The sequence below is a fragment of the Perognathus longimembris genome, chromosome 8 (genome assembly GCF_023159225.1).
Source record: "Perognathus longimembris pacificus isolate PPM17 chromosome 8, ASM2315922v1, whole genome shotgun sequence".
NCBI lineage: Eukaryota > Metazoa > Chordata > Mammalia > Rodentia > Heteromyidae > Perognathus > Perognathus longimembris.
The window spans coordinates 52,654,639-52,682,514 of record NC_063168.1 but is presented as its reverse complement, the minus strand read 5'-3'; the positions used below and the strand labels follow the sequence as shown (position 1 = coordinate 52,682,514).

Genomic DNA, 27,876 nt, shown 5'->3' with positions numbered 1-27,876 from the left:
TACAGTGTCTTCTGTTCCCTCCTCTCTCCAAGTATATCCCTCCTGTCCCCACCCACGTGACTCCTAGAGTTCACGTGCATCCATGTCCAGGGTTTTTCTTTTCTTTTTGATACAGATTCTATTCTCTCTACGTTTTGTCTGAGCTAGCCTTGAACCTGAGGTTCTTCTGAGTAGAAGCTGCGTTTTTGTAAAGCCAATCCCAAATCTCATAATTTCTTTTTTAAATGACTAATATTCAATATTTTTAAAATCAAGATTTCCTTAAAATTGCTTTAGGCACAATCTGTTTTACTCATCAGTCCATGGATTTGCTGACACAGAAAACCTTGTCCAGGAAGTGGTACTGTAGCTCAAGTGGTAGACGGCTAGCGTTGAGCTGAAAACTCAGGGACAGCACTCAGGCCCAGAGTTCAAGCCCCACAACCAATAGAAGGAAGGAAGGAAGGAAGGAAGGAAGGAAGGAAGGAAGGAAGGAAGGAAGGAAGGAAGGAAGGAAGGAAGGAAGGAAGGAAAATCTTGTCTACACCAGCATTTGACACGGGAATTTAAACTTAATATTGAATCAGTTATGAACATTTGGAGCATCAGTTTCTTTCCAGTTACCCCTGAAGAGACAATTACTTCCAACTGTTGGCTCCCTCCCAGTGAGAATCAGAAAGGGGTTCTATTATCCATGGTGGCACATAGGTTGAATTACTGCATACAGGGAAGTAGGTATCTCCTAATTAATTAGTCATACCTTGCTCAGAGCAAGATACAATATTTTAGAAGGAAACCATTTCTCCAGACACTGGAAGATTTAAGGATATACATCGAATATTTCAAGAATAATTCTTCATCTGCCTGAAATGTTCCTAACACAATGCCAATGTCACAATTTTCACAGTAAAATTTTAACCATATTTAACCAACTGTTTTTCCTCAAGGAATTACAAAGCCATGTTAATATATTAAGTATTCATTTAGAATACATGCATGTGTGTATGTGCATGCACACACATACACACACACCTGCCTAATTACATTAAGAGCCCTTTAAGAAGAAAGGGAATGGGGCTGGGGATATGGCCTAGTGGCAAGAGTGCCTGCTCATATACATGAGGCCCTGGGTTCGATTCCCCAGCACCACATATACAGAAAATGGCCAGAAGTGGCGCTGTGGCTCAAGTGGCAGAGTGCTAGCCTTGAGCAAAAAGAAGCCAGGGACAGTGCTCAGGCCCTGAGTCCAAGCCCCAGGACTGGCCAAAAAAAAAAAAAAAAAAAAGAAGAAAGGGAACATAAGACAACGTCCTCAGTTCAACTATATGTGTGTTTTTGGTGATGCTTGGATTTGAACTCAGGCCTCACACTTGCTAGGCTTACTACTTGAGTCATGCCCTTAGCTCTCATCAACTGTATGTGTTTAAAATCCAGAACTCCCTCTATATCACTGTGCACTGCCTGACTGATGGACAGTGGCAATATTGTGGAAAGAAAGATCATGCTCAGATATTTTTAAATTTTTTTTGTCAGTCGTGGGGCTTGAACTCTGGGCCTGGGCACTGTCCCTGAGCTCTTCAGCTCAAGGCTAGTGCACTATTCCTTGAGCCACAGCACCACTTCTGGTTTTCTAGTAGTTAACTGGAGATAAGAGTCTCACAGACTTTCCTACCCAGGCTGGCTTTGAACCATGATCCCCAGATCTCAGCCTCTTGAGTAACTAAGATTATGGGTGTGAGCCACAACACCTGGCTTTTTAAACTTCTTCTTCAGTATAATACTAACAGTAGTAGACACATTGCTGCTAAAAAACGCATTCTCAAAAAATATGCACGGTATTTAATCCTCACAACTCTGTGAAGTTGGCACTTTTTATGAAAACTAAACTTCAAGAAAAAGACATACACAAACAAAACCATTTTACTATCATTTGAAGTTCAGTAGACTCGGTGGAGTTTCTCGTCGGTATGTGAATATTAGTCCTGTTCTGTTATATTTATAAAGTGGGCATCTGTCATCCTCTTAGTCTCCAAACAGGAAAAATAAAATGTGACCATGTGATTGCAAGCCAACAGAGAGTCTAGGCCTATTACACAATTTCTCATTTTCTCCATTTTCTTCTAGCAGCTTAGTGAGTAATCTTGCACAACACTGCTTCTGAGGGTAGCATCCCCCCTCATCTGATTGCTATTCTCCAATATCTGGGTTAGGTTTCACGAGTCTCCTTCCTTTGGCCTCCGCACCTTGGAACTGAGAATCCCAAGGCATCAGCATAGCTGAGCAGCAGCTGACGCTGACGTTCTTCAAATGGGACCAAAGGCCAGAGACGCAGAAGTCCAGAAAGTGAGTCAGGGGCCAGGACCCTTGCGTGCTTCCAGAACAGATGCAAAGCGGTGACCGTTGTGTCTGTGGGTGCCGGGCAGTGATCTGAACCATCACAAATGGGAACTCTTTTTCTTTGTGGACCCCTCCGGGACATTCTAATCATATCTTCCTCTTCCTCCACATTCCCAGGACAATTTGGGCACATTTCTCAGAACCTTTTACCCACATTTTCAATATACTCAGCAACTTTCCATTGAATAATGACGTCTTGAAGACAGAGGTTGGCTGATGCAGATTTTCATTCCTCAGTGCTAAGCTCAGAGAGTGTAGATGCCCCATCTATGTTGATTAATTTGACAACTGAAACAACTGAGGCAATTTACTATTACCATAACATTGTTCTCTCCTACATCTTCAGTCAACTTATATGTTTTTGGTTTGGGTTTTGTTTTTGGTTTTTTACATTTCTTGTGGTCTTGTTTGCCTGATTTTATTCATATGGATATCCTAGATCCAAAAGATCTTTGCTAAGTGAGTCTCACTGGGATACCCGTTTTAAACAGAGTCCAGGAACTACTGTAGGTAGAGCTGGTGGTTTCCCAACAGTGGAAAGAAGGATCATAGGGGAGATTGATTGATTGACTGATTGATTGATTGATTGATTTTTGCCAGTCCTGGGCCTTGGACTTAGGGCCTGAGCACCGTCCCTGGCTTCTTTTTGCTCAAGGCTAGCACTCTGCCACTTGAGTCACAGCGCCACTTCTGGCCATTTTCTGTATATGTGGTGCTGGGGAATTGAACGCAGGGCCTCATGTATATGAGGCAAGCACTCTTGCCAGTAGGCCATATTCCCAGCCCTATTTTTTATTTTTTGAGGAGTATCCATATTGATTTCCAGTGGATGAGGGTTCCTTTTTCCCATATCCTTTCAAGGAAGTGTTATTGTTTCCTTGCTCATGGCCATTCTAACTGGGGTAAAAGTCGTTCCATTTTTAATTTGCATTTCCTTTATGTCTGGCTAAGGATTTTGAGCAATTCTTCATGCATACATCACTGGTATTGCTTCTGAGTTGTCTAATCACTCCTTTTGTCTATTTATTAATTGGATCATCTGTTCTTTGAGCTCTTTGTATATTCTGGATATTAGTCCTGTAGCCATTCACAATAAAACCCATTATATTAACATGTACACTGATTCAAAAATAAAATAAAAAGAGTAGCACTTTTAAAATGTAGCTCTTCTATTTGATGATTGCAAAATGTGCCATAGATGTGCTTTATTGAAACAACCCACCATTAACCATGAGTTAAGGCTTAGCTGCGGTTTTGCTGATTGATTCACCTGGACTATCTCTGTTTTTGACTCAATCTCTTAAACAACAAAGGACATGTCTTAAACAGGAATTTCCTTTCTAGAGTCTAACACATCACTGTCTACTCATGTCATGCATCTCAATTTTGGAAATGCTCATAATGTCTTCATTTGCTAAGAGTAAGAACATTCTTCAGATGAGAGATTCATATGTGGCACATTTACTGAGCAGGAGGATAATTTTGTTTTAATTTCCTAATTCCATATGGTCCAATTTTTCCCATATGTCAATTTTGCTCCCAACAGATACATCATATTTTCCCACAGCAATAACCTGCAACCACTACAGAAATTGTTTACATTCTACTTCTGTGCCATGTAATTACTTAAATTTCAGAGCAAGGCTGCTTAATTTTAAAATGAAGAAACTGAGGTTTGGAGGGATTAATAACTTGTCCAAAGTCACATGGCTACACACCAGAGGGGCCCAGACCAATGAGTAGCTGATTGGTGCTTTTGCCACTCTCCAATCTGAAGAAGGAACTCTGCCACATCCCAGATCAATTACTTGATTTACCCGGAGGATTTCTCTTGCACCTATTTGCAGTTTTCTCTGCATCCACCCACTGAGTTGTCAGAGGACTTCCTTGAAGCCCACGCATGTTTTTGCCTGGCTTGAAGTAGAGGATGCTGATTATCTGGTTATATAAAAGTGGCCAGAACCAGGCACTGGTGTTCCTCACCAGAAATTCTAACTACTCAAGAAGCAGAGATTTGAGGATAACAGTTTGAAGCTAGCCCAAGTAGAAAAGTCCATAAAGCTCTTACCTTCCATTAACTAGCAAAAAGCTAGAAGTAGATGTTTGGCTCTGATGGTAGAGTGCCAATCTTGAGCAGGAAAAGCCAAATTTTAGAGCACAAAGATGTGAGTTCAAACCCCTGGTACTGGCACCAAACATTTTTTTTCAAAGTGCCAGACAGGGCTAGGAATATGGCCTAGTGGTAAAGTGCTCACTTCCTATACATATATAGAAAAAGCCAGAAGTGGCTCAAATGGTAGAGTGCTAGCCTTGAGCAAAAAGAAGCCAGGGACAGTGCTCAGGCCCTGAGTTCAAGCCCTGGGCTGGCAAAAAACAAAACAAAAGAAGTGCCAGACAGGAAGCCCTTTCAGAAATAGACCCAGATTTGTACAACCTAAGGCCTCAAGATTTTCATGACCATTTTAATAGAATACAGAAAATGCCTGTTTTTGCTATTTATATAAAAGTGTACACACACACTTTGTTGTCTCCTTGTGTCTTAGAGAAGTGAAGACGAGGTGCGTGAAGCTTCCTTTCCTTTTGCTTCAGCATAAACTTGCTCTGGACACATGGAAGAAGAATATACTTAATGTAGTGCTGTTTCCAATCCCTTGAAGCCCCCAGGTTTCCAGAATAGTTCCTGTTTAGATATTTTGTATTAAATGGTTCATATTGACTTTTTTAAAAATTAGGTAAGATGTTTTTCTTTTAAAAAAGATTACAAGTACAAAAAATGAAATATTAAAATCAGCTTCCTAAAAGAAGTATAAATAGGGATAGAATTACCATTGTCCCATCTGGGTGTTTGCTTTTCTATCTCAGAATGGAAGGAGCAAGCCTAGAAGTATACTTGCAGCATCTAGCAGCTGCAGACATATTAGTTTCCACCTGCAAAGAGCAGAAAATTATCTTCACTTTTTAGGTAGTAATAATTATGCTGCCAAGCAAATCTTACCTTCTTTTTTTTATTTTGGTGCCCATCTTGGGGCTTGAACTCAGGGCTTGGACACTGTCCCTGAGCAGTTTGGTTCAAGGCTAGCACTCTACCACTTGAGCCCACTGCTCTACTTTCAGCTATTTTGGTGATTAGTTGGAGACAGGAGTATCTTGGATTTTCTTGCCTGAGTTATATTTGATCTGTGATCCTCAGATCTCAGCCTCCTGAGTAGTTAGGATTACAGGTATAAGCCACCATTGCCCAGCCAAATCTTACCTTCTAATATATGTTGGTTGGATGAGAAATGAAATTTAGCTGGCAATTCTGTGGACATTTGAAATACTCTGTGACAAGTGACTGTTCTGTGGCTGAGAAATTCCAGTTCAGAGTCCCATGAGTATATACTATATATTTGAAAAGTGATAAGCAAACACATCAGGATGGATTAAATTACCATCCCATCTCACAACAGGATGCTCCATAACAATGTCAAAGGAGTGGGAATGCTGCTCAGAGGTAAAAGGACTTGCCTGGCCTATGTTAAGGCTCTGGGTTCTGTCCCAGCACCTCAGAACTAAACAGCTATGAAAATAGAGAGTGGAGAAAAGATCATTTTCCTTTTATTTATAATGTTTATCTTAACTTATCTGTATCATTTGTATTACTCATCTCTGAGAAATCAGGGAATCAAGCTGGATGTGGTGGTAGGTGCTTACAATACCAGCATCCACAAGATTGAGGCAAAAGGATGAATTCCAGAACAAGCAAGATGATGACCCTTATGAGCCCCCCCCCCACCCCTAAAGGAAGTCACTTTCATTTTATCTATGTAGAAACAATTTAGAATATGCCCTTGGGAACCAAATTGCCTAGGTGTTAAGTCCCAGAAACCCTCACCCTTTGTTCAACCTCTAGCAAGGCCTGATATCTTTGTTCCTCAATTTCCTCATCTCTAAAAGATGTAATTACAATATCTGCTTCCAAGGTTGCCTTTAAGATTAAGTAAATTAAGTAAAATGCTTAGAATCTGCCTGGCCCACAATTGGCAATTGGTAAGTATTAGCAATGATTGCATTTGGAAACACAAAGTTTATTTAGTGATTTGTTTGGACTATATCAAAATGTCTCTGATGTTAAGACATCACTGAAGGGAATATGGGGCTGCAAGCCCTTCCCCTTTATCTCCCCTCTTTCTACTACGAGGCAGCTTCTTTGCTCTGCAAAACCTCCCCACCATTGCATGCTGACTCACCACAGGCCACAAAATAAATAAAAATAAACATGAGTCAACAGATCAAAAATAAACACTTCCAAATAGGAGCCAAATATTTTCTCTTTAGAGTCAATTGTTTTATGATGACAGAAAGGTAACGAATATAAACACAAACAAATAAATCTTGGTCATATATCTACTAATACATATGCCAATATTCACAGAAGATACTGAAACAGGACAAAGCTAGAATTAAAATTAAATGCAGTGTCTGTAACCTCTCTATACATCACTCTTTTTTTTTTTTTTTTTTTTTTGGCCAGTCCTGGGCCTTGAACTCAGGGCCTGAGCACTGTCCCTGGCTTCTTCCCGCTCAAGGCTAGCACTCTGCCACTTGAGCCACAGCGCCGCTTCTGGCCGTTTTCTGTATATGTGGTGCTGGGGAATCGAACCTAGGGCCTCGTGTATCCGAGGCAGGCACTCTTGCCACTAGGCTATATCCCCAGCCCCTATACATCACTCTTATAAGAACAAAATGTTTAATTAAATGAGGAACCTTTTCTTATCTCAGGTTTCATCTTACTATTTCCAAGTATGGCTGAAGTACAGCAAGATAGTGTCTAATCTTACTTCTGTGGTCTTCAGTATTAGGACTTCCCTTAGATTTGTGGTATCTTCCTCTTGATAAGCATGCTTGCTTATCAAGTTAAGCAAAGTTAAGCACACTCAAGCTGTGGCTATGGTATCTGTGGAGACAGCCTTCCATTGTGAAAATAACTTTAAACATTCTGACTCCTGGATAAGGTACAATGAGAAAAAAGAAATATGAACTTTCTTGATCTGATAAAAGTTGGTCATTGGGCTGGGAATATGGCCTAGTGGTAAAAGTGCTTGCCTCGTATACATAAAGTCCTGGGTTCAACTCCTCAGCACCACATATATAGAAAAAAAAAAAAAAAAAGCCAGAAGTGGCGCTGTGGCTCAAGTGGCAGAGTACGAGCCTTGAGCAAAAAGAAGCCAGGGACAGTGCTCAGGTCCTGAGTCCAAGCCCCAGGACTGGCAAAAAAATAAATAAAATAAAAGTTGGTCATTTTCACAAATGAAATTGTTTTAAAAAGTTGGAGCCATGCACCAGTGGCTCATACCTGTAATCCTAGCTACTGAGGAGGCTTAGATCTAAGGATCACAGTTCAAAGCCAGCCCAGGCAAGAAAGTCCCTAAGATTCTTATCTCCAACTAAGCACAGAAAAAGCCAGAAGTGGTGCTGTAGCTCAAGTGGTAGAGTGCTAGTCTTGAGCAAAAGGAGCTTAGGGACAGCACCCAGGCCCAGAGTTCAAGGCCAAGGACTGGTAAAAAAAAAAAAAAAAAAAAAAAGGAGGGGGAAGTAAAATTATACCCAAAGCCTGTCAGAATCTAAAAAGCCCTAGGAAATGAACAATTAAAAATGACAGAAGAAATATTGCGGTTTTGATGAAAGCGGAGCTATTTAATCTAAATAAGCTCTGTTTCCTTCCCCTGTCAACTATCAACACATTATCCTGGGAAATTTACAAGCTACCTTAAGTAAAATATACTCACTTGAAGCATATCCAGTCACTTGACTGACAGTATAGAATATTTCTTCCCCAAATCTTTGGGAGTTGTAGGATGCATACATGATCATAGTTGGATTGTACCTATGATTGTTCCATCTCACCACTAAATGGCTAATGTCTGTGAAATTTTCTTGTGACCATAAAAGCTCACTTTAGATTTTTCTCAAAGCCACATGACTTGAAAAAGAGAAGAGATCAAGGGGTCTGACTACTGTGATTCTTCTTTCCAAGTCTGAATTAGGATATGGCAATCTCAGGCATTTCTTCAAGCTCAGAGATTTCTTCAGGCTCAGTGCTTAAGGAGCAGGGCTTGTAAGAAAGATACCCAAATCCAATGATTATGTGTATGTCAACATGATTACAATCCACAATCAGCCCCATCCATTTTACTTATAACCTGAATAGAATGTGAGTGGTTCCTTCAGAAATCTCCTGGGCCAGAACCACCACTGCTTAATAAGAATTTCTCTTCAGCTAGTGTCATACATATTTCAGAATGGAAAGTTTCCAATCAGGCCAGGCACAGTGGCTTATACCTGCAATCCCAACTACTTAAGAAGCAGAGATCAAGATCATGGATGGAGACTAGTCTAGGCAAAGTAGTGAGACTCACTCTTTTAGCACCATCTCAACTGACAGGCTGGATGTGGTGGCATCTACTCCTGCCTGAGAACCTCATCATCAGAGACTGGGCTCCTAGTGTTGTGCCAAGTCGCAAGACCACCCCCAAGAAGACCACCGAGATTCAGACACTCCGAAATGCAAAAGCAAGGCAAGGTTTTATTTAACGAGCTGCCAACTCGGGCCTCATCCTACCCACCGACACAGCGGAGGTTAGGAGGGAGCCCCGAGCTGTGATTACACAGGGCTTATAAAGGCAAAGAACAAGCTTACAACAATCAGGTGTGCAAGCAAGATTAGGACACAGGTACAAATCTGATTGGCTCAAGGTTTAATTCTAAAATGGGGTTCACGTGTCTGGCACTTCACTAGCACAAGACCCTACCTGGAAAAAAAAAAAGTAAAGCAAAATAGGAGCTAGGGTCTAGTCCATGTGGTCCACCACCTTCCTAGCAAGTTTGAAGCCCTTAAGCATTTTTCATGCTGCAGGGAATAGCAGAAAGCTCAATCCAGGCTGGGGATATAGCCTAGTGGCAAGAGTGCCTGCCTCGGATACACGAGGCCCTAGGTTTGATTCCCCAGCACCACATATACAGAAAACGGCCAGAAGCGGCGCTGTGGCTCAAGTGGCAGAGTGCTAGCCTTGAGCGGGAAGAAGCCAGGGACAATGCTCAGGCCCTGAGTCCAAGGCCCAGGACTGGCCAAAAAAAAAAAAAAAGAAAGCCCAATCCTATCTTTTATTCACTAAAACTCCTGCTACATAACAAATTTAGTAGAGAAAACAGCAATTACATTAACTTGATCAACTTAAGAAACTTGGCTAGATAATTCAGGCATAATTAAAACAGGCCCTCTCAACATAATTGATGAAACCACAAAATACGAGGATTGATAGATAGTATACCCTAGTGGTAGAGGACTTACCTTGTATACATGAGGAACAGGGTTCCATCTCTAGTGTGCGCGCACACACACACACACACACACACACACACACACACACACACACACACACACAGAATACTAGCAAATACCATTAAATAGAACTGGATTCTTGCATAAACCATGTCAGCAGGGAACTAGACCTATGAACTGAACTTTCCATGTCTAAATGCAGTTAATAACAGAGTACTATCATCCCTCACAGCCTCTGCTCCTGTGAGAGCCACACATCACATTTGTCATTAGGGGAAAACATCAGAACTCATCACAAAGCTCTAGGTTGCCACTCCACTCAATATGTCACATCTGGTGGCAAGAAGGATAATGACGGGGGGCTGGGAATATGGCCTAGTGGCAAGAGTGCTTGCCTTGTATACATGAGGCCCTGGGTTCGATTCCTCAGCACCACATATACAGAAAATGGCCAGAAGTGGCACTGTGGCTCAAGTAGCAGAGTGCTAGCCTTGAGCAAAAAAGAAGCCAGGGACAGTGCTCAGGCCCTGAGTTCACGGCCCAGGACTGGCCAAAAAAAAGGATAATGACGGGACCCCAAAATATTTTCCTTATATGCTTCCAGTGTTCAGCTCCATCTATAAACCCTGTGGTCATAGTGGCAGTAACTCCCCAAACCAGCCCCACCTTACTCGGAAATATAAATAACAGATCCTGAAACTAGCATTTGGAGCAATCCTTGCCCCCTGTAGGACTCAAGGATTAAAACACAGCAAGGAGGAGATATAAGAGACTGTGGGACTATTTGCCTTTTAGTTCAAGTGGTAGAAATTTTGGCCTAAATCACTGATTATACTAGGCCATTGTAGGATTCTTTTTTTTTTTTGCCAGTCCTGGGGCTTGGACTCAGGGCCTGAGCACTGCCCCTGGCTTCTTTTTGCTCAAGGCTAGCACTCTGCCACTTGAGCCACAGCGCCACTTCTGGCCGTTTTCTGTATATGTGGTGCTGGGGAATTGAACCCAGGGCCTCATGTATACGAGGCAAGCACTCTTGCCACTAGGCCATATCCCCAGCCCCATTGTAGGATTCTTATAGCTTGGGTTTCTATGCACAGAAATCCCATAAATGCTATTTATCCATCTAACAAATGGTCTAGCAAGAAAAGCTCTACCATGATCCAAGTCATCAGTACGGGTATCATTCCTATCATTTATTTCCTACTGGGCAGGAAAACCTCAAGTTTTACCACATATCATCTCTAAGCACACAAAATACATTACCTCACTTGAGTAGTTTTTTAAAGACTACTAAAGCCTTCTAGAAGACTGACAAAAATCAAAATGAAACTAAGTAGGTTAAATGAAGTAGCCCATGAATTTTTAAAACAAATTCATGATCAATCGTATGTCCTCCTGCCCCTAACTCTGTAGAACATTTGCTTGCATGAACCAGAACCATAAAAAATAAAAGTTTGAAGATCAACATCCAGATTCAAAGTCAATTTAACTTCATTATATTCCTAATCGTCTTAAACTTGGGCAGATCATAAAATCTGGGTCATCTCTAGTTTGTAATTTCCTGCCCCTGGAAAAAGAAAGGATAAGGAAGGGGAGAAGGGCAGATTCTAGGATCAAAACAACATACATAGGTATTTATATGAATATCTGATGTGGTGCGCAAAGTCATGCGGAACAAGTAGTTCTTCCTGCTAACCGTAAGATGTTTTTAATGTCTTCTCAACAAAAACACATTCCCAGCTGGGTTCTATTGACTCATGCCTTTACTCCTAGCTACTTGGGAGGTTGAGAACAGGAGGATTGAGGTTTTTTGTTTTTTTTTTTGGCCAGTCCTGGGCCTTGGACTCAGGGCCTGAGCACTGTCCCTGGTTTCTTCCCGCTCAAGGCTAGCACTCTGCCACTTGAGCCACAGCGCCGCTTCTGGCCGTTTTCTGTATATGTGGTGCTGGGGAATCGAACCTAGGGCCTCGTGTATCCGAGGCAGGCATTCTTGCCACTAGGCTATATCCCCAGCCCAGACAGAAAAATTCTTCATACCCTTCTCAGTCAATAGCTGGGCACCATAGCTCACACTTGCTCTACTTTTGTGGAAGGACAAGATTGAGGATCAAAGTTCCAGGCAAATGCAGACAGAAAAGTGTAGTCTCAGAAGTACATGTCTGCCATCCCAGCCAGGAAGCCTCAACTAGGTAGGTTGTGATCAAGTTAAAAAAAAAAAAGGGGGGGCCCCAAGTCCCTCTCCTTCCCGCCGTCACTCTTGCTTTAAATGTAGTTGTCCACCCCCTAAATAAACAGAAGTCCATCGGACAGCTCCCTGGAAAAAAAAAGGAAAAAAGAAAAAAAAATGGCTGCAAGTGTGGCTCAATGGTAGGGTACCTGTCTAACAAGCACAAAATCTCAAAGTTAGGGCTGGGGATATGACTTAGTGGCGAGTGCTTGCCTCGTATACATGAAATCCTGGGTTCAATTCCTCAGTACCACATATATAGAAGAGGCCAGAAGTGGCGCTGTGGCTCAAGTGGCAGAGTGCTAGCCTTGAGCAAAATGAAGCCAGGGACAGTGCTCAGGCCCTGAGTTCAAGCCGCAGGACTGGCAAAAAAAAAAAAAAAAAATTCCAAGTTTAACAGAACCAAATATTTGAAAGAAATAGTATCCTGATATACTACCAAAAATGCTCCTGCATTTCCCTTAAAAGGTACTTCTCTTAAAAGCCACAATGCTGGAAGCAATGGACTAAGACAATTAGGCCCACTCAAGCCTTTCTCTATGAAACTGGGTGGAGTGAAGACGGATAACTAGTAATAACCAGCATTACTAAATTCCTAAGAAAACAGAATTTCAAGTGTTCCCCTAGACTTTTGCTAATCTATTTGTTGGACTTCAAAACCTGTTAAAAATTAATGTAATTTACACCTTTAAGGGGATTTATGAAATGTTTTAAATTTTTGCATGCATGTGGTTGAAATGCTGTTTCAAGAAAAAAAAATCAGTACCATGGACTAGACTTAAAATCCCTAATACCCTTGGCTTAATAGGAATCATGTGCATACATTTGCTATTCTTTGGTCAGCACTGGAACCAGTTCATTAGAATCAATGAACTTTTTTGTTTGAATCTCTACGGGGACCTTTAGTAGACTGTGTCGCTCTAGCTAGAACTTTTTTTTTTTTTTTGGCCAGTCCTGGGGCTTGAACCCAGGGCCTGAGCACTGTCCCTGGCTTCTTTTTGCTCAAGGCTAGCACTCTGCCACTTGAGCCACAGCGCCACCTCTGGCCTTTTCTATATATGTGGTGCTGAGGAACCGAACCCAGGGCTTCATGTACACGAGGTGAGCACTCTTGCACTAGGCCATATTCCCAGCCCTAGAAAGCTACTACTACTCTTACAAGGAATTTTGCCACCCAGAGACATTAAGCAAAGGTCTCTGGCTCTTTAGATTCTTAATCAAGAAAAGAAGTTCTCCATTCAAAATGTTTTTACCCCAGAAAAAGATTCAAGTATCACTAACAGCTACTACAACACCTGCTTAGTAACCTAGAAGCCTATCTGTTCTTACAGTAAACACTAGAAGTTAAAAAAAAAAAAAAAGAAAAACTGATCCCAATTATTTTTTTCATCTCTCAGTTCAGGCAATAGTTCATATAACCATACTCAGATGCTGCAGAATCTCATCAGATGAAGTCACAAATTGTTTTCTTGGTAGGATAACATCCTCAGGAGAAAAGTAGAGCTTTTATTAAAAGGAAGCTAGCTAGCATTCCTAACTCCAGCTGGCAAATTTATTATTAGATGTATAATGAGATTTGAATATGGAAAAGGACTTTCCATATTTGAGAAATAAAGTCAGGGAACATACACATATTTTCTCCCAAAAGCAAAATAATAGTGTGGGAAATAATTCTGTCAATGATTATACTAAGCAAAAGGAAAGAAATGTACCTGTCACCCGACCTGGAAGAAATTGTTTTATTGTTAATAATCATAGAATTCATAGGCACTGTAGACTAGAATGACAATGTCCATCATTGGGAAAGTTTAAAAGTAATGATGAAAGGGGGGAAGGGAAGACAGGAGAAAAATGAAGGGGTAACTAGTATGACAAGAAATGTACTATCTTAAGTATGTAACTGTTGTAACCCCTCTGTAGATGATAATAAAAAAAAAATCTGTCAAGGCCAAGAAAAAAGGGATGGGTTGTTCAAAAAAGCCAACTCCATTCACAACCAGAATGCACAAGCAAACTGTCAAAGCCTTCCAGTTCCATAGTTAGGCGCAAACGCAAGCACACACACACACACACACACACACACACACACACACACACACAATTTTCAGGGTCCTTTTTTTTTCTTCTTTGTGCCAGTGGTGGGGCTTGAACTCAGAGTGTGGATGCTGTCCCATAAGGTTTTCTCATGGTTAATGCTCTACCACTTGAGCCACAAGTCCACTTCCAGCTTTGTGGTACTTAATTGTATTCTTACAGACTTTTCTGCCTGAGCTGGCTTCAATCTGCAATCCTCACATCTTAGTCTCCTAAGTAGCTAGAGTTACATGCATGAGCAACACCACCCAGCAAAAAATTAACTTAGTAAATAATACTAATTTTTTGTAACAGACAACTCATCTTAATTTTTAGAGAATGGGAAGTAAAGGAGATAACAACTATTACATAGGCTTATAAATTATCTTTTAAAAGGGAATATGGCCTAGAGGCAAGAGTGCTTGCCTCGTACACATGAAGCACTGGGGGGTTCAATTCCCCAGCACCACATATACAGAAAATGGCCAGAAGCGGCGCTGTGGCTCAAGTGGCAGAGTGCTAGCCTTGAGCAAAAAGAAGCCAGGGACAGTGCTCAGGCCCTGAGTCCAAGGCCCAGGACTGGCCAAAAAAAAAAAAAAAAAAAGTAAAAGACACTACAATTTCGTAACAAAAGTACTTAAAGGGGAAAAATTATTACAACAGGTAAACCTACTTTTATTAAACTGAGATTGAATAAGACACTTAACCCAATATCCTACATTTACATATCACACCAAGTTACTCATGGCTTACCTTATTGGGTTCCATGATAAGGGTCTAAAATCACTTCTCTAGATTTCAGAGCTAAAGTGATAATGATCTAGTGCTGTCAAAATTCAATGGGAAGCAAGGTGCTAGTGCTAAGGGCTCACATCTTTTTCAATAAAAAATAATTTTATTTAAATTGTTTTCCAAAAGAGAGGATTCTGTGCAAGTCGTCTTTGAAAATTTTCATACCATTTCAGAACCACATTTGCTGGAATGAACATCTCAGATGGATTTGGTGTCACAGCAAATGATGAAGCAAAGTTGTAGAAGTTGTCTTACATCTTCTGTGTGAACTGAGTGAATGAGTCAACTGAAGATTCAGTGGCATTGCCTAAGGGTGTCTGCTGAGCCACACTGTCCAATACTTCCACTAAAATTCCAATCCGAGCAACAGATGGAGTTCGAACAATATTCATGGCTCCAAAAGGGTGCTGGCTTCCTTCTCCAGATTTAAGACCTGAAATTTTGAAGATGGCACTTGGTTTCCCATTCGTGACAAATCCTAGGAGTTGCCATACTGGCATTCCATTTGAATCAGGATAGGAAAAGTAGACAGATCCTCCCATTCCCTCAGGAAATGGAATTGTTCCCAACATAAAAACCACAACATGGTTGATATTTTCATAATCAGGCAAGTCAAAAACAAATTTATCCTCTGCCACTTGCTGGGCAGCTGTTTGCACCAGCCTTCCCACCACCAGGCAGCCAAACATGGCGGCAGCGGCTCAGCTCAGCCCGCGGAGCCCAGCAACAGGAAACCAGGGATCCAGGGGCTACAGACCTAACAGAGCACAGGAGCCTTCTAGAATTTGCCAGAGGAAGCGGATCCCACCACTACATCGCGACCAGGCCCAGAAGCACGGAACGCCTTCAGTCTCCACCTGGCTCACATCTATAATCCTAGCTTTAAGAGATTGAGATCCAAGATCTCCATTACAAGCCAGCCCAAGCAAAATAGTCTATAAGACTCGATCTCCAATTAACCAGCAAAAAAGTTGGACTCGAGGTGTGGCTCAAGTGGTAGAGACCAGCCATGAGCAGAAATACCAAGTGAGAAGGAAAGACCATGAATTCAAGCCCCAGTATCTGAAGAAAAAACAAAAAAATACAAGAAGAAATGTTGCTACTGTGTATCTAATCTCAATTCTGAAAGGATTGAGAGGGGTTTTATTTTTGGTTTTTTAAAATTAGAATTATAAAGTCTCTATGGAAGACCTAAATGGAACTTGAAATAAAAAATTAAAGTCTCAAGATCACTGCTTCTGCTAACTCTGTACTTCCTAGTTATTCTTGCTAGATCAAACACATTCCTTTTTCTTTTAAAGATAAAAACAAAATGGTTACATCATTGACCACTGAAAAGCTGTGAATTTTTTTTTTTTTTTTGCCAGTTCTGGGGCTTGAACTCAGGGCCTGAGCACTGTCCCTGGCTTCTTTTTGCTCAAGGCTAGCATTCTACCACTTGAGCCACAGCACCACTTCTGGCTTTTTCTATATATGTGGTGCTGAGGAATCAAACCTAGGGCTTCATGTATATGAGGCAGGCACTCTTGCCACTAGGCCATATTCCCAGCCCCAAAGCTGTGATTTTATAATGAATGTGCTTATGGTCTCTTAATATGCTTAGTTTTTAAACCTCATTTGCTTATGCATAAGATTATGTAAAAGGAAAAGAAAGAAACAGATATGGTGGGAGAATATTTAATAAATGGTGCTGAGACAAAAAAACTACCCATTTGATTAAAAATAAGATTAAATCCTTAAATCTTGTACCATATAGAAAAATACATATATTATGATGGATGAAAGAGTAAAGAAAATGTAAATAACCAAAATTGTACACATAATTTGGGGGGGCTAATGAGCTCTGTAAATGCTATCTATGGATCTTAGATTATCATATAGAAGAGTTAATTATAACCTCTACTAAAATCTCAAGGCCAGATATATTTTCAAGATTAGGTCACATGCAACAAATGAAGATGAACACAATAAGTCATTATTATAACTTTATAAAATCTCCAAACTGGAACTAGAAACCGAAGCATGTCAATACAAATGGACAATGACTTAAAAAAAAAAACAAACACCAATTTAAATAAGTTTGAGTGCATACTATACAAGTGTATCCATGTTATTAGCCTTTAAAAAATATAAAATCAGCTAAATCTATAGATCTTAAAAGTCAGCATGTTCAATGTTATTCTCAAACTTGATTAAAATAATAAATACAAGTTAGGTTTAATGTAACATACTTCAACATCTAAACATATGGTAGGAATTCTATATTAAAATGCAATACCTTCACCTGCATTAATCTCACAATGGAAAAATACTTGCAGATAATTAGCATTAAGAATGCAAATATATTTTACTGTGGAAGAAAAATTATAGTAATACAGTTAGAGTCATATATGTGCATAATCTACAATGAAACTGTAGATGGTCTACATTATGATATTCTATTTTAAAATGAAAATATTTAAGTTTACAACCAATTTACTTGAGGAAAAATATTTTATTACAGAACAAGATCTTAAAGTAAGCAAGGCAACAATAATTAAATCAACCATTTTAGATTTGTTTAATGAAGTATAGCTTTCAAACTGTAATAAAGATGAACATAAATTCTAACATGCTCTTCTCTTCTTATAAATGGGATGATGTAGAAAAGCAAAGCTTCAAAGTATAGGGATTGGAACCATCTGTAAAAATTAAATAAAAAAAGTTAATAGTCCATTCACTTCAAACTTTCAATATCAACCTGAATTGGCACAGTAAATTATTTCATTACTTCATAGTTTTAGAAACAAAAATTCAAAGAAAGAGAATTTACCTATACCATGAGGGGAAGATTAACTACTAATTTACTAGAAGGTAAGCTCCATCAGACTATTCATTCGGTGCTACACTCCTATTGCTGAAAGCTTTAAGAGGTACTAGAGTGAATTCATCATTACAAATGATAAAAAACCATGATTAAGTAGCAAAGTCCACTTTGCAGAAAATACTGCACATAGTGTATGTATGTATGTATGTATGTATGTATGTATGTATGTACGTACGTATTTATTTATTTATTTATTGCCACTGGGCTTGAACTCAGGGCCTGAGCACTGTCCCTGGCTTCTTTTTGCTCAAGGCTAGCTAGCACTCTGCCACTTGAGCCACAGCACCACTTCTGGCCATTTTCTATATATGTGGTGCTGGGGAATCGAACCCAAGGCTTCATGTATACGAGGCAAGAACTCTTGCCACTAGGCCATATTCCCAGCCCACATAGTGTATTTATATAAAAGCCAATTAAAAGACAAGAAGTGGGGGAAATTACAAAACATCTATGATTCCCAAAAGACTAGCTGGTTTTTGCAGGCTAGAAATCTAACCAAAGCTTCACGTGTTCTCTAGCAACGAAGCCATAACCCCAGCACAAATGTGTTGCTGTTTTAAACCACTAAATGTTACTGTAAATACACAGCAATAGGTAATTAATAAAGATGACATAGGTTGAGGGATTCTATACCCTTTTGCTTCCCTGTAAGTGGCTCACGTGTGTAATCCTAGCTACTGGAGGCTGAGATCTGAGGACAACAGTTTGGAGCCAGCCGAGCGAAAGAAACTCAGTGACTCTTATCTCCAAATAACCACCAGAAAAATTGGAAGTGGTTCTATGGCCCAAAGTGGTAGAGTGCTAGCCTTGAGTGAAAAAACTCAGGGATAGCATCCAGGCCCTGAGTTCAAGGCCCACAACCAAAAATCTTGGGCAAATGTAGCTTGGCAGTGGAGCATATGCACAGCATATGCAAGGCTAATGTCCTACACATTGCCCCAAAACTGTTATCTCATGTCTCTATTGAATAATTGTGAGACATTCAGAAAAGGTATTTTACTTACTTGGGACTCTTATCTGATAATGATTAAGTGCAGTAAGAGCTTCTACTGCATCAGTTTTACATTCCCATTCTAATAGTCCGGAAAGTGTTTTGGCAGAAGCTAAAATAAAACATAAGCCCAATTGTTATTTGCTTATCCTCAATTTCTCCAGAAAACTTTTTAAAGAGAGAATGTTCACTTACGTTTTGCATCAAACACTTTATATTTGATAAATGTAAGAACTTCATGGTCATTACACAACTGTCAAGGAAAAGCAAAATTTCATTAAAAATATGGCCCAAATAAATAGCCTACCTTCTCTTTTCTGCTACAGAACCAACTAAATCCAATGTGTATTTCCAGGTTAGTGTAAATATCTTTGAGAAAGAAAACTTTAATAAGGAAATTGTATAAACTATGTAAATACTTTCATGCTTTACAATAAAAACACAGATGTTTATTAATATGTATGTTCTCAGGGTTGGCTTGAGAATGTACATTTAGTATTCAAGGCAGGGAGTTCCAGAAAATAAACTATTTTCTGAAGTATCTCTATATGGGAAAATGACAAAGATGGACCAAGTTTTGTGTGAGGCTTAAGGTTATAGTAAAAATAAGTTTCTGGATGCAGAAGTAAAGGTATCTCATTATCACTCTAACTCTCAGGACTGAGCCACAAACCAACAAAGACCAATGAAGAACATGGTCCAGAAAATGTAACGGTGTAAAGAATGGCCAATACAAGTGTCAAAATAGTAATATCAAAAGTACATCAAGTGCCAAATGTGGTAGCACACACCTATAATCCCAGCACTTCAGTAATGGAGATAGGATTGAAAGTTTAGGGTCAGCCTAGGTTACACAGTAAGGTTTTATAACCCCCCCCCCCCCACACACACACAACAAACCTACTCAAAAGACACAAATATTAAAATAGGAAACATCAACATCCTACAGGTTTCAGCACCTACCTTGGTGAAAGTCTCTTCAGTGACGCACAGTGGAACATTGTAATAATGTAGCACACACGAAGGTGGTTGGATTATATTCTTAGATGCTTGGCCAGCACTTGTAAAGCGATTATTTTTGCTCATGGCAAAATCTTTGTAGCTACTTGTACCATCCTCTAGCTCAAATATTTGACTTGGAACAACTGAATGCTGTTTAGACACACTGAGAGGAAAAACATGCAATATACCTTGTTAGGCTTTAAAAAAAGTTTCAAAATGTTTTCATGTATCTTAACTAAAGAAGTCAAGTGTGGCTATTAAATAAAGTATACTCATTTACTGTATCCATGGGGAATGTTTCCAATACCCTTCCATGGACATAAAAAAAATCCAAGTCCCTTATATAAGTAGTATAACAGTTGCATATACCTATAACCTATGCATGACCTCTCGTGTTCTTTATACCACATTTAGATTGCTTGCAATATCTAATGCTGTGTAAATGCTAAACACTTGTTATACTATATTTAGAAAATAACCATAATAAGAAAGTACATACATATTTGGTAAAAGTATGTACATCTAACTTTTTTCCCTCCCTGAGTTTTCTTGTTGCTGTTGTTCTTGGTCATGGGGCTTTAACTCAGAGCCTGGGTGCTGTCCTTTAGCCTTTACGCTCTACCACTTTGAGCCACAATTTCACTTCTGGTCTTTGAGGTTAATTGGAAATAAGAATATCACAGAGACTGTTCTGCCCAGGCTGGCTTTGAACCAAGATCCTCAGATCTCATCCTTCTGAGTAGCTAGGATTGCAGGTGTGAGCCACCAGTACCCAGCTCCCTTAGTAATTTTCATCAATGGTAAAATCCACAAGTACAGAATCCACAGATACAATGGACTATTTGTATTCAGTTTGGGTTATAATCAATCATTCCTATAGTTTAAGGCATCAAGTGTGTGTGGGGGGAAATCCATTCTCATTTTGCATGTGCTGGTCCAGTGGCTAGAAAAGGGTCTCTAAGCTTTCTTTTTCTTTTCGTTCTTTTTTTTTCTTCCTTTCTTTCCTTTTCTCCCTCCCTCCCTCTTTCTTCAAGTCTAGCGCTCTACCACTTGAATCACAGCTCCACTTCTGGCTTTTTTGGGGTGGTTAACTGGAGATAAAAAGAGTCTAACACAGACTTTCCTGCCTAGGCTGGCTTTGAACCACTCAGAGCTCATCCTCTTGAGTAACTAGGAATTTAGCATGAGCCACCAGCACTTGGCTCATGTTAGAAAACATTTAAAATAAATACTTGCCTATTTTAACATACTGTTGTAGAATCATAGAAGTAAAACCTAAGCATATATAGACAAATTCTGAATTATATTAACTCTAAAACTCGTCTATAATGTCAAAACTACTGCTGCTCATTTCAGCTCCTATTATAAAATATTCTAAAGTTGAAGTTAATGTCTTTAATAAAAGGACAAAGATTTTTCAATAATGACTTAAGATAATTACCAAACGTTAAGTCTTTTCCCAAACAATTTGACATTATTGAGATGTGTAACAGCTCTTTCTACAGCATACTCATCACCCATTTCTACCAGTGCTGTACCAGGAATGGTCTTCATAAATTTTACCTGTTAACACAAAATCCCCCAAAAAGAGACCATTTAATGACCTTTCACAGAAGCAGAACTTCTAAAAGACAATGAATGAGTCATGTGGTTAAAGTCAAATACAGAAGACCACCCAGATTCTGTCATGAATAAGATACTCAACAAATTCAATAAAATGAAAGACTGTAACTACATTCTGTACACACTGAAGATGAGCACTGGCTTATCCTGGCTCTTTTGTTAACTACACAATTTGGAGACAATTTACTTAAGATACTAGCTAGCTCTATAAAATGGGAATAATGACTAGATTTTTTTCACTATCCATTCATTCAATAAATACTTAAGTATCTATTTTGATAAGCACTGAGCTTGGTACTAGAGATTTAGTGGTAAACATAATCTTTCTGAACCTTATATTCTAGTACATGGTCAAAAAATTTTAAGTAGGGCTGGGGATATAGCCTAGTGGCAAGAATGCCTGCCTCGGATACACGAGGCCCTAGGTTCGATTCCCCAGCACCACATATACAGAAAACGGCTAGAAGCGGCGCTGTGGCTCAAGTGGCAGAGTGCTAGCCTTGAGCGGGAAGAAGCCAGGGACAGTGCTCAGGCCCTGAGTCCAAGGCCCAGGACTGGCAAAAAAAAAAAAAAAAAAAACTTTTAAGTATTATTAACTTCAAACTGACTAGAAGGACTTGTTAAGACAAGATGCTCTGTAATAAATAGCACAAAATAACATTGTTGCAAGCAATTTGGTCAGTAAGGGAAGTGCAATATATGGGCAGTTTAAAAATAAGTAATGCAGGGGCTGGGGATATGGCCTAGTGGCAAGAGAGCTTGCCTTGCATACATGAGGCCCTAGGTTCGATTCCCCGGAACCACATATACAGAAAACGGCCAGAAGTGGCGCTGTGGCTCAAGTGGCAGAGTGCTAGCCTTGAGCAAAAGGAAGCCAGGGACAGTGCTCAGGCCCTGAGTCCAAGGCCCAGAACTGGCAAAAAATAAATAAATAAATAAGTAATGCATTGAGTTTTCATGGCATCTTAGGCAAAGGTCACACTTATCCTGTCATACTATTTCAAATATAGAATAATACTGTAAGAGTTGGATGAGATAATTGGTTAAATCATTCAGTCCTGTCCTTGGAAAGTTCTCAGGTAACTATTAAATACCACAATTAACACGATACATGGAGTCAATTACCTTCTTACATGTCAATCTTAAGAGAATACCAAAAACATAAGACAAATCCTTATTGACATCACTTCAATTTCTCATTATAATAGGATACCTATGTATTTTACACTATATGTACACTTAAAACAGTTGTACCAGAATTTTCAACTATATTTGAAATCATTTTGTCTTTATGGGCAAAATTAACTTAAATCAGTAATATCCAACAATAGAATAGTTACTAAATACACAAAGTTTCATATTGAAACCTCCCCTAAAAAGGAAAATTTAACTTTCTCTCTTGATATTTTCATAATCCTTTAAAGATAATAGACAAATATCTAGATTTTTAGATATATAGATCTTTATCTCTACATCTTTATACTATGCATTATTTTTATTATATGTATCTACAGCTATATGTCTATCTTCAAGTTAGATACAAAGATCTACATCTCTATATCTTTATTATATATAATACATATTATTTTTGTTGTATGTTTGAAATTATTAAGAACAAGGTGACATGACAATGAAACCGATTAGAATTCGTCAAAACACAATAAAATACAGAAAAACAAGGTGTTCTGGGTTCTTTTTGTGGTTTGTTTTTTGGTGCCTCTATTGGGCTTGAACTAAGGGCCCTGGCACTCTTATTTGGCTTTTCCTCTGAAGGCTGGCATACTACCACCTGAACCACACCCCCACTTGCAGCTTTTTGCTGGTTAATTTAAGAGATAAGAGCCTCATGGATTTTTCTGCCCAGGCTAGCTTTGAACTTGATCTCAGATCTCAGCTAGGATTACAGTCACTAGTGCTTGGCTTTGAAAAACTTATGTTTTATTACAAAAACAAAAATATTTTGGGTTTCTACATCATCTGAAACAATTTATAACACGAAAGACAAAAATCTACTGAAGATACTGATCAAACTGCCTAAGTCTGATTATACAAAGAGCACCTAAGAGAAAAGAGATGCTATGTAATGAAAAGTTAAAATACACATTAAAGCCTATTGTTACAAATATTCAGTTTTTAGACTGTAACTAAATACCTATTTCTAAGATAAATGTCTATGTCTTTTGATCTACTTAATCCAATGCTGCTAAATCTATTACATGCATTCTTAGCCAGTATATAAGAAAAATTATTCCACATGTTATCCTCAGACCAAATTGTAAATAGTTTCTTTTCTTCTTCTTTAATACAATTAGTTTCAGAATTCATAAAAGCTGTTTCTAGTTTGAGACTTTAGAATTAATAAACTAAGAAGAGCTCCAACTTTCTAAGCTATGTTTCCCCCTCTCATATACTAGCGATTCACATACTTGTATTGTTTTTAATTGCTGTCATAAAGAAATTAAATTTTAAATTTAAAGAAATTAAAATTTAAAACATGAGAAAGTAACATTACTACAGTATTGACATTCTACCTTAAGTAGGTCAGTTTCAAACACTGACTGAACTTAAAAAAACACATTGTTCCTGAGATGGTACTTATAGCATTTAAGAGACAAGTGCGGGCTGGGGATATGGCCTAGTGGCAAGAGTGCCTGCCTCGGATACACGAGGCCCTAGGTTCGATTCCCCAGCACCACATATACAGAAAACAGCCAGAAGGGGCGCTGTGGCTCAAGTGGCAGAGTGCTAGCCTTGAGCGGGAAGAAGCCAGGGACAGTGCTCAGGCCCTGAGTCCAAGGCCCAGGACTGGCCAAAAAAAAAAGAGACAAGTGTGCAAAGCCCTAAGCATTTCCCCCAATTTAAGATTTCTGGTCAAGCTATGAGACATGTTATTATATACATCTAACTCCACAAAAGTAACTGTTCTTTAACATTCTGCAGTTCAAAATGCTAATCTGTTTGAAGTAATCAAAAATATACACACTCCTCAAATTATGATAATCTCACTGTCAAGTAAAAAATGCATTTAAATACCCCTAACCTAACCTTACAGTTTAGCAACATGGTACACATTACAAGTATCAGCTCTTCACCATGGTGATCCTGTGACTTAGAACTAACAAGGCTTGCTACTACTTCCCAGTAATAGTATGCTTATCACTAGCATAGGAAAAATTCAAAATTTTAAATGCAAGGTATGGTATCTATTCACTGTACATTATTTTTACATCATCATAAAATTGAGAAATCATGTCAAACCACAATTGCCTGTATAGGCCTTATGCCTATAATATATAGTAGTTGATTAAACTACTACTTTGGACTATGCTTTATAATGGGTTATCTTAAAATATTTTAATCACAATCTATACTGATCACTTACCAAAAATATAATTTCTGAAGTTCAGCCATATTGGATTTTTAGTTTATATGGCTCAAAATACTGAAAGAAATTGGATATTCCCAATACAAGAAGATTGCATTTTCATCCTTTTCAGAATAACTGATATTCTAGCAAAATGAATGCAAATGAACCTTACCTTTTCAATATTTCCATATAAGCAGAATAAGTTGAAGACTCTTGAACAATTCATTTTTAGTTGGTGTAACCCACTAACCATTACAACTGAACCAGAGGGATTTCCTCCATGCATGTAAGAGGAAGATGCTTGTGGTAACGGATATGCAACAAGCTCAGGTGTATCTCGAGAGCCCATTCTGTAGCGACTTGGTAAAGGCAACAATGGACTATGGGATCCTGCAAAAATGACCAAAGTAAGTAAATAGGTAAGTAAGTAAGTAAGTAAATAAATAAATAAATAAATAAATAAATATGCATGTATACACTTCCATGTGTAAATACTTTGGTAGGCTAATTTCAACACACATAAAAATTAACTTTCATTTTCAGTGTTGGAGATTGAACCCAGTACTTTGTGCGTAAGGCAAGCACTCTACCAACCAATCCTCTAACCCCAATCCCCCACAACCAAAATTAAACTCAATTATTTGCTACCTTGATGTGAAGATAAAACCCTTCAAGTATATGAGTATTTAAGCATAAACTGGAGGAAATATAATGAGTATCTATTTGTATCAGATAGAACATTGACTGTACCTACATACATCAGGCTAAAGTTTATTTTATTTTCTGTATGTATGTACGTATGTATTTTTGGTGCCCATCCTGGGGCTTGAACTCAGGGCCTAGGCATTGTCCGTGAGATTTTAAGGTCAAGACTAGTGATCTGCCACTAGAACCACATCCACTTCCAGCTTTGTGGTGGTTAAATGGAGATCAGAGTCTCATGGACTTTCCTCCTTGGCTGGCTTTGAAATGTGATCCTCAAATCTCAGCCTAAGTAGGATTATAGACATGAGCCACCAATGCCCAGCTAAAAAAATTTTTTCTTAAATAGTAGCTGAACAAAAGAAAGTATGCAAGATTAGGCTACAGAGCTGTAAGGGAGCCATTCTGGGCAGTATATAAATTATTCTGTAATCGTACTATACACATAAATATCACCTCAAATTTAAAAACAAAACTGCCGGTGTTCTTTTTTTTGTGCCACTCCTGGGGCTTGGACTCAGGTCCAAGCACTGTCCCTGGCTTCTTTTTGCTCAAGGCTAGCACTCTAGCCACAGTGCCACTTCCAGCTTTTTCTGTTTATGTGGTGCTAAGGAACTGAACCGAGGGCTTCATGAATGCTAGGCAAGCACTCTACCACCAAGCCACATTCCCAGCCCACTGCCAGTGTCCTTTAGAGGAGTAATATACAATAAAATCTAGGAGCAATCTCTATACAGATAGATAGAACAAAAGTTTTTTGTTTCACAAAGAGTGTCTCTTTGTATATACTGTAATGTATTCTTAGGTTAGTATTTATTCTTCTACTTTAGGAAAACTAAGACCTAATTAATTAATATGCCTCACCTACACATAACTGTTTTATTATCTCCAATCTCCATTTTTTGAAACATCAAGAAATCAGCAGGAAATGCTTCAATATCTACAACTATTCTCTCTCCTTTCCTTCTCTCTCTCTCTCTCTCTCTCTCTCTCTCACACACACACACACACCTCAAACTGAGAATCCTCATTAAGAATTAACTTGCTCGCTAGGAATGTGGCTTAGTGGTAGAGTGCTTGCCTAGCATGCACGAAGCCCTGGGTTCAATTCCTCAGCACCACATAAACAGAAAAAGCAGCAAGTAGCACTATGGCTTAAGTGGTAGGGTGCTAGCCTTGAGCAAAAAGAAGCCAGGGACAGTGTCCAGGCCTTGAGTTCAAGCCACAAGACTGCCCCCCCCTTCAAAAAAGAGAATTAACTTGCTAACTTTAAAGTAGTTCTAAACAACTTCATCTGATTTTCCCATCTTTGACTTGGGGGGTGGGGTGCGGAGTGTGGGCATGGGAGGAGGTGTACTCCCTAGTGCTTGAACTCAGGGACTGAGTGCTTATCTCTGAGCTTTTGTGCTCAAGGCTAACACTCTACCACTTTTGAGCTACAGATCCACCTCCAGGTTTTCAGTGGTTAGGTGGAGAGAAGACTCTCATAGACTTTCCTGCCCAGGCTGGCTTTGAACCATCATCTTCAGATCTCATTTTTCTGAGTAGCTAGGATTATAGACATGAGCCACTAGCACACAACCTATTTATGATGTTTTAATCTTAATTTTTCTTCAAGTTTTTTAACTTGAAAAGAAAACAAAGGTAGAGTATGGAAGAGAAAATAAGTTTGGAAAACTGTGATACTAAAAACAGGCACACTTTACAGTATTAGAAGAAATGTAGAAGTTTAGAAAGTTTTAAAGGTTAAGAAACGTCGTGTTCAATTAATAAATAAATTAAAATTTTAAAAAAAGAAACGTGCCTTACAAATCAATAGGTGCTCTTGACTTTATGAATACTGAAGCACAACCTAGGATGCATGCAAAAGTCTTCCTGATCCCAACAACAACAAAATTAAAACCCAAGTCCTTTCCTCTTTTTTTAAAAAGAATGTAGCATTACTGATTTTCATTTTTATATAGGACTAAGGGATAGCTGTCATCTACTAAGTGAATATTTAAGAACTACTAAATTTTAGTATTCATTACATGCTACCAGGGATTACAGTGAATTCCAGTTATTGGTATTTTAATACAGCTTCCATTTATAATAACCCAACAATACTACTACTAAGCATGTACCAACGCACAATTCCCTGATTTTAGAAGAATATTTATCAATACATCATCACTAATTACCTTCATTTTAATGCTCTTCTTTGTATTTCAAGATGTTGGGGATGGTACCCAGGGCCTCATGCTAAGCAAGCACTCTAACACGGAGCTACACCCAAGCTTGTAACTGCTCTCCTTACCAATAATTGGCAGTTCATCAAAACAATATAGCTTATGATGAGTAAACTGTTTGTAATCATACATATTTTGGCCTCTAATTTAGACTGTTGTACATCTACCAAAGTTCAAACACCGTTGTTTTAATCCCTATTGTAAAAGTACATCTTCATATTACACTGCCTACCAAACCCTACCGTTTGCTTACGTGCAGTAATGATACACACAATAATCACATTTTTTACCCCCATGGAAAGTTGAAAGAT

The 27,876-nt window shown here is 39.0% G+C and overlaps 1 protein-coding gene and 1 pseudogene across 2 annotated transcripts in view; both read right to left on the bottom strand.

The window, feature by feature from the left end:
• Positions 1 to 14,597: 14,597 nt before the first annotated feature.
• On the bottom strand, positions 14,598 to 15,679 carry LOC125356544 (annotated as a pseudogene). Its single transcript, XR_007211924.1, has one exon. The product of XR_007211924.1 is annotated as a protein Hikeshi-like (transcript).
• A 1,079-nt stretch (positions 15,680 to 16,758) lies between these two features.
• The window catches only part of Hnrnpll (heterogeneous nuclear ribonucleoprotein L like), a 37,438-nt gene continuing 26,320 nt past the window's right edge, over positions 16,759 to 27,876 (bottom strand). The window contains exons 8-13 of the mRNA XM_048353098.1: positions 24,808 to 25,025; positions 21,087 to 21,208; positions 19,607 to 19,808; positions 18,839 to 18,896; positions 18,657 to 18,755; positions 16,759 to 17,467 (exon numbers count right to left, since the gene is read on the bottom strand). Coding sequence (XP_048209055.1) covers positions 17,412 to 17,467; positions 18,657 to 18,755; positions 18,839 to 18,896; positions 19,607 to 19,808; positions 21,087 to 21,208; positions 24,808 to 25,025 — 755 coding nt within the window. The 3' untranslated portion in view covers positions 16,759 to 17,411. The remainder of the gene's footprint in view (positions 17,468 to 18,656; positions 18,756 to 18,838; positions 18,897 to 19,606; positions 19,809 to 21,086; positions 21,209 to 24,807; positions 25,026 to 27,876) is intronic.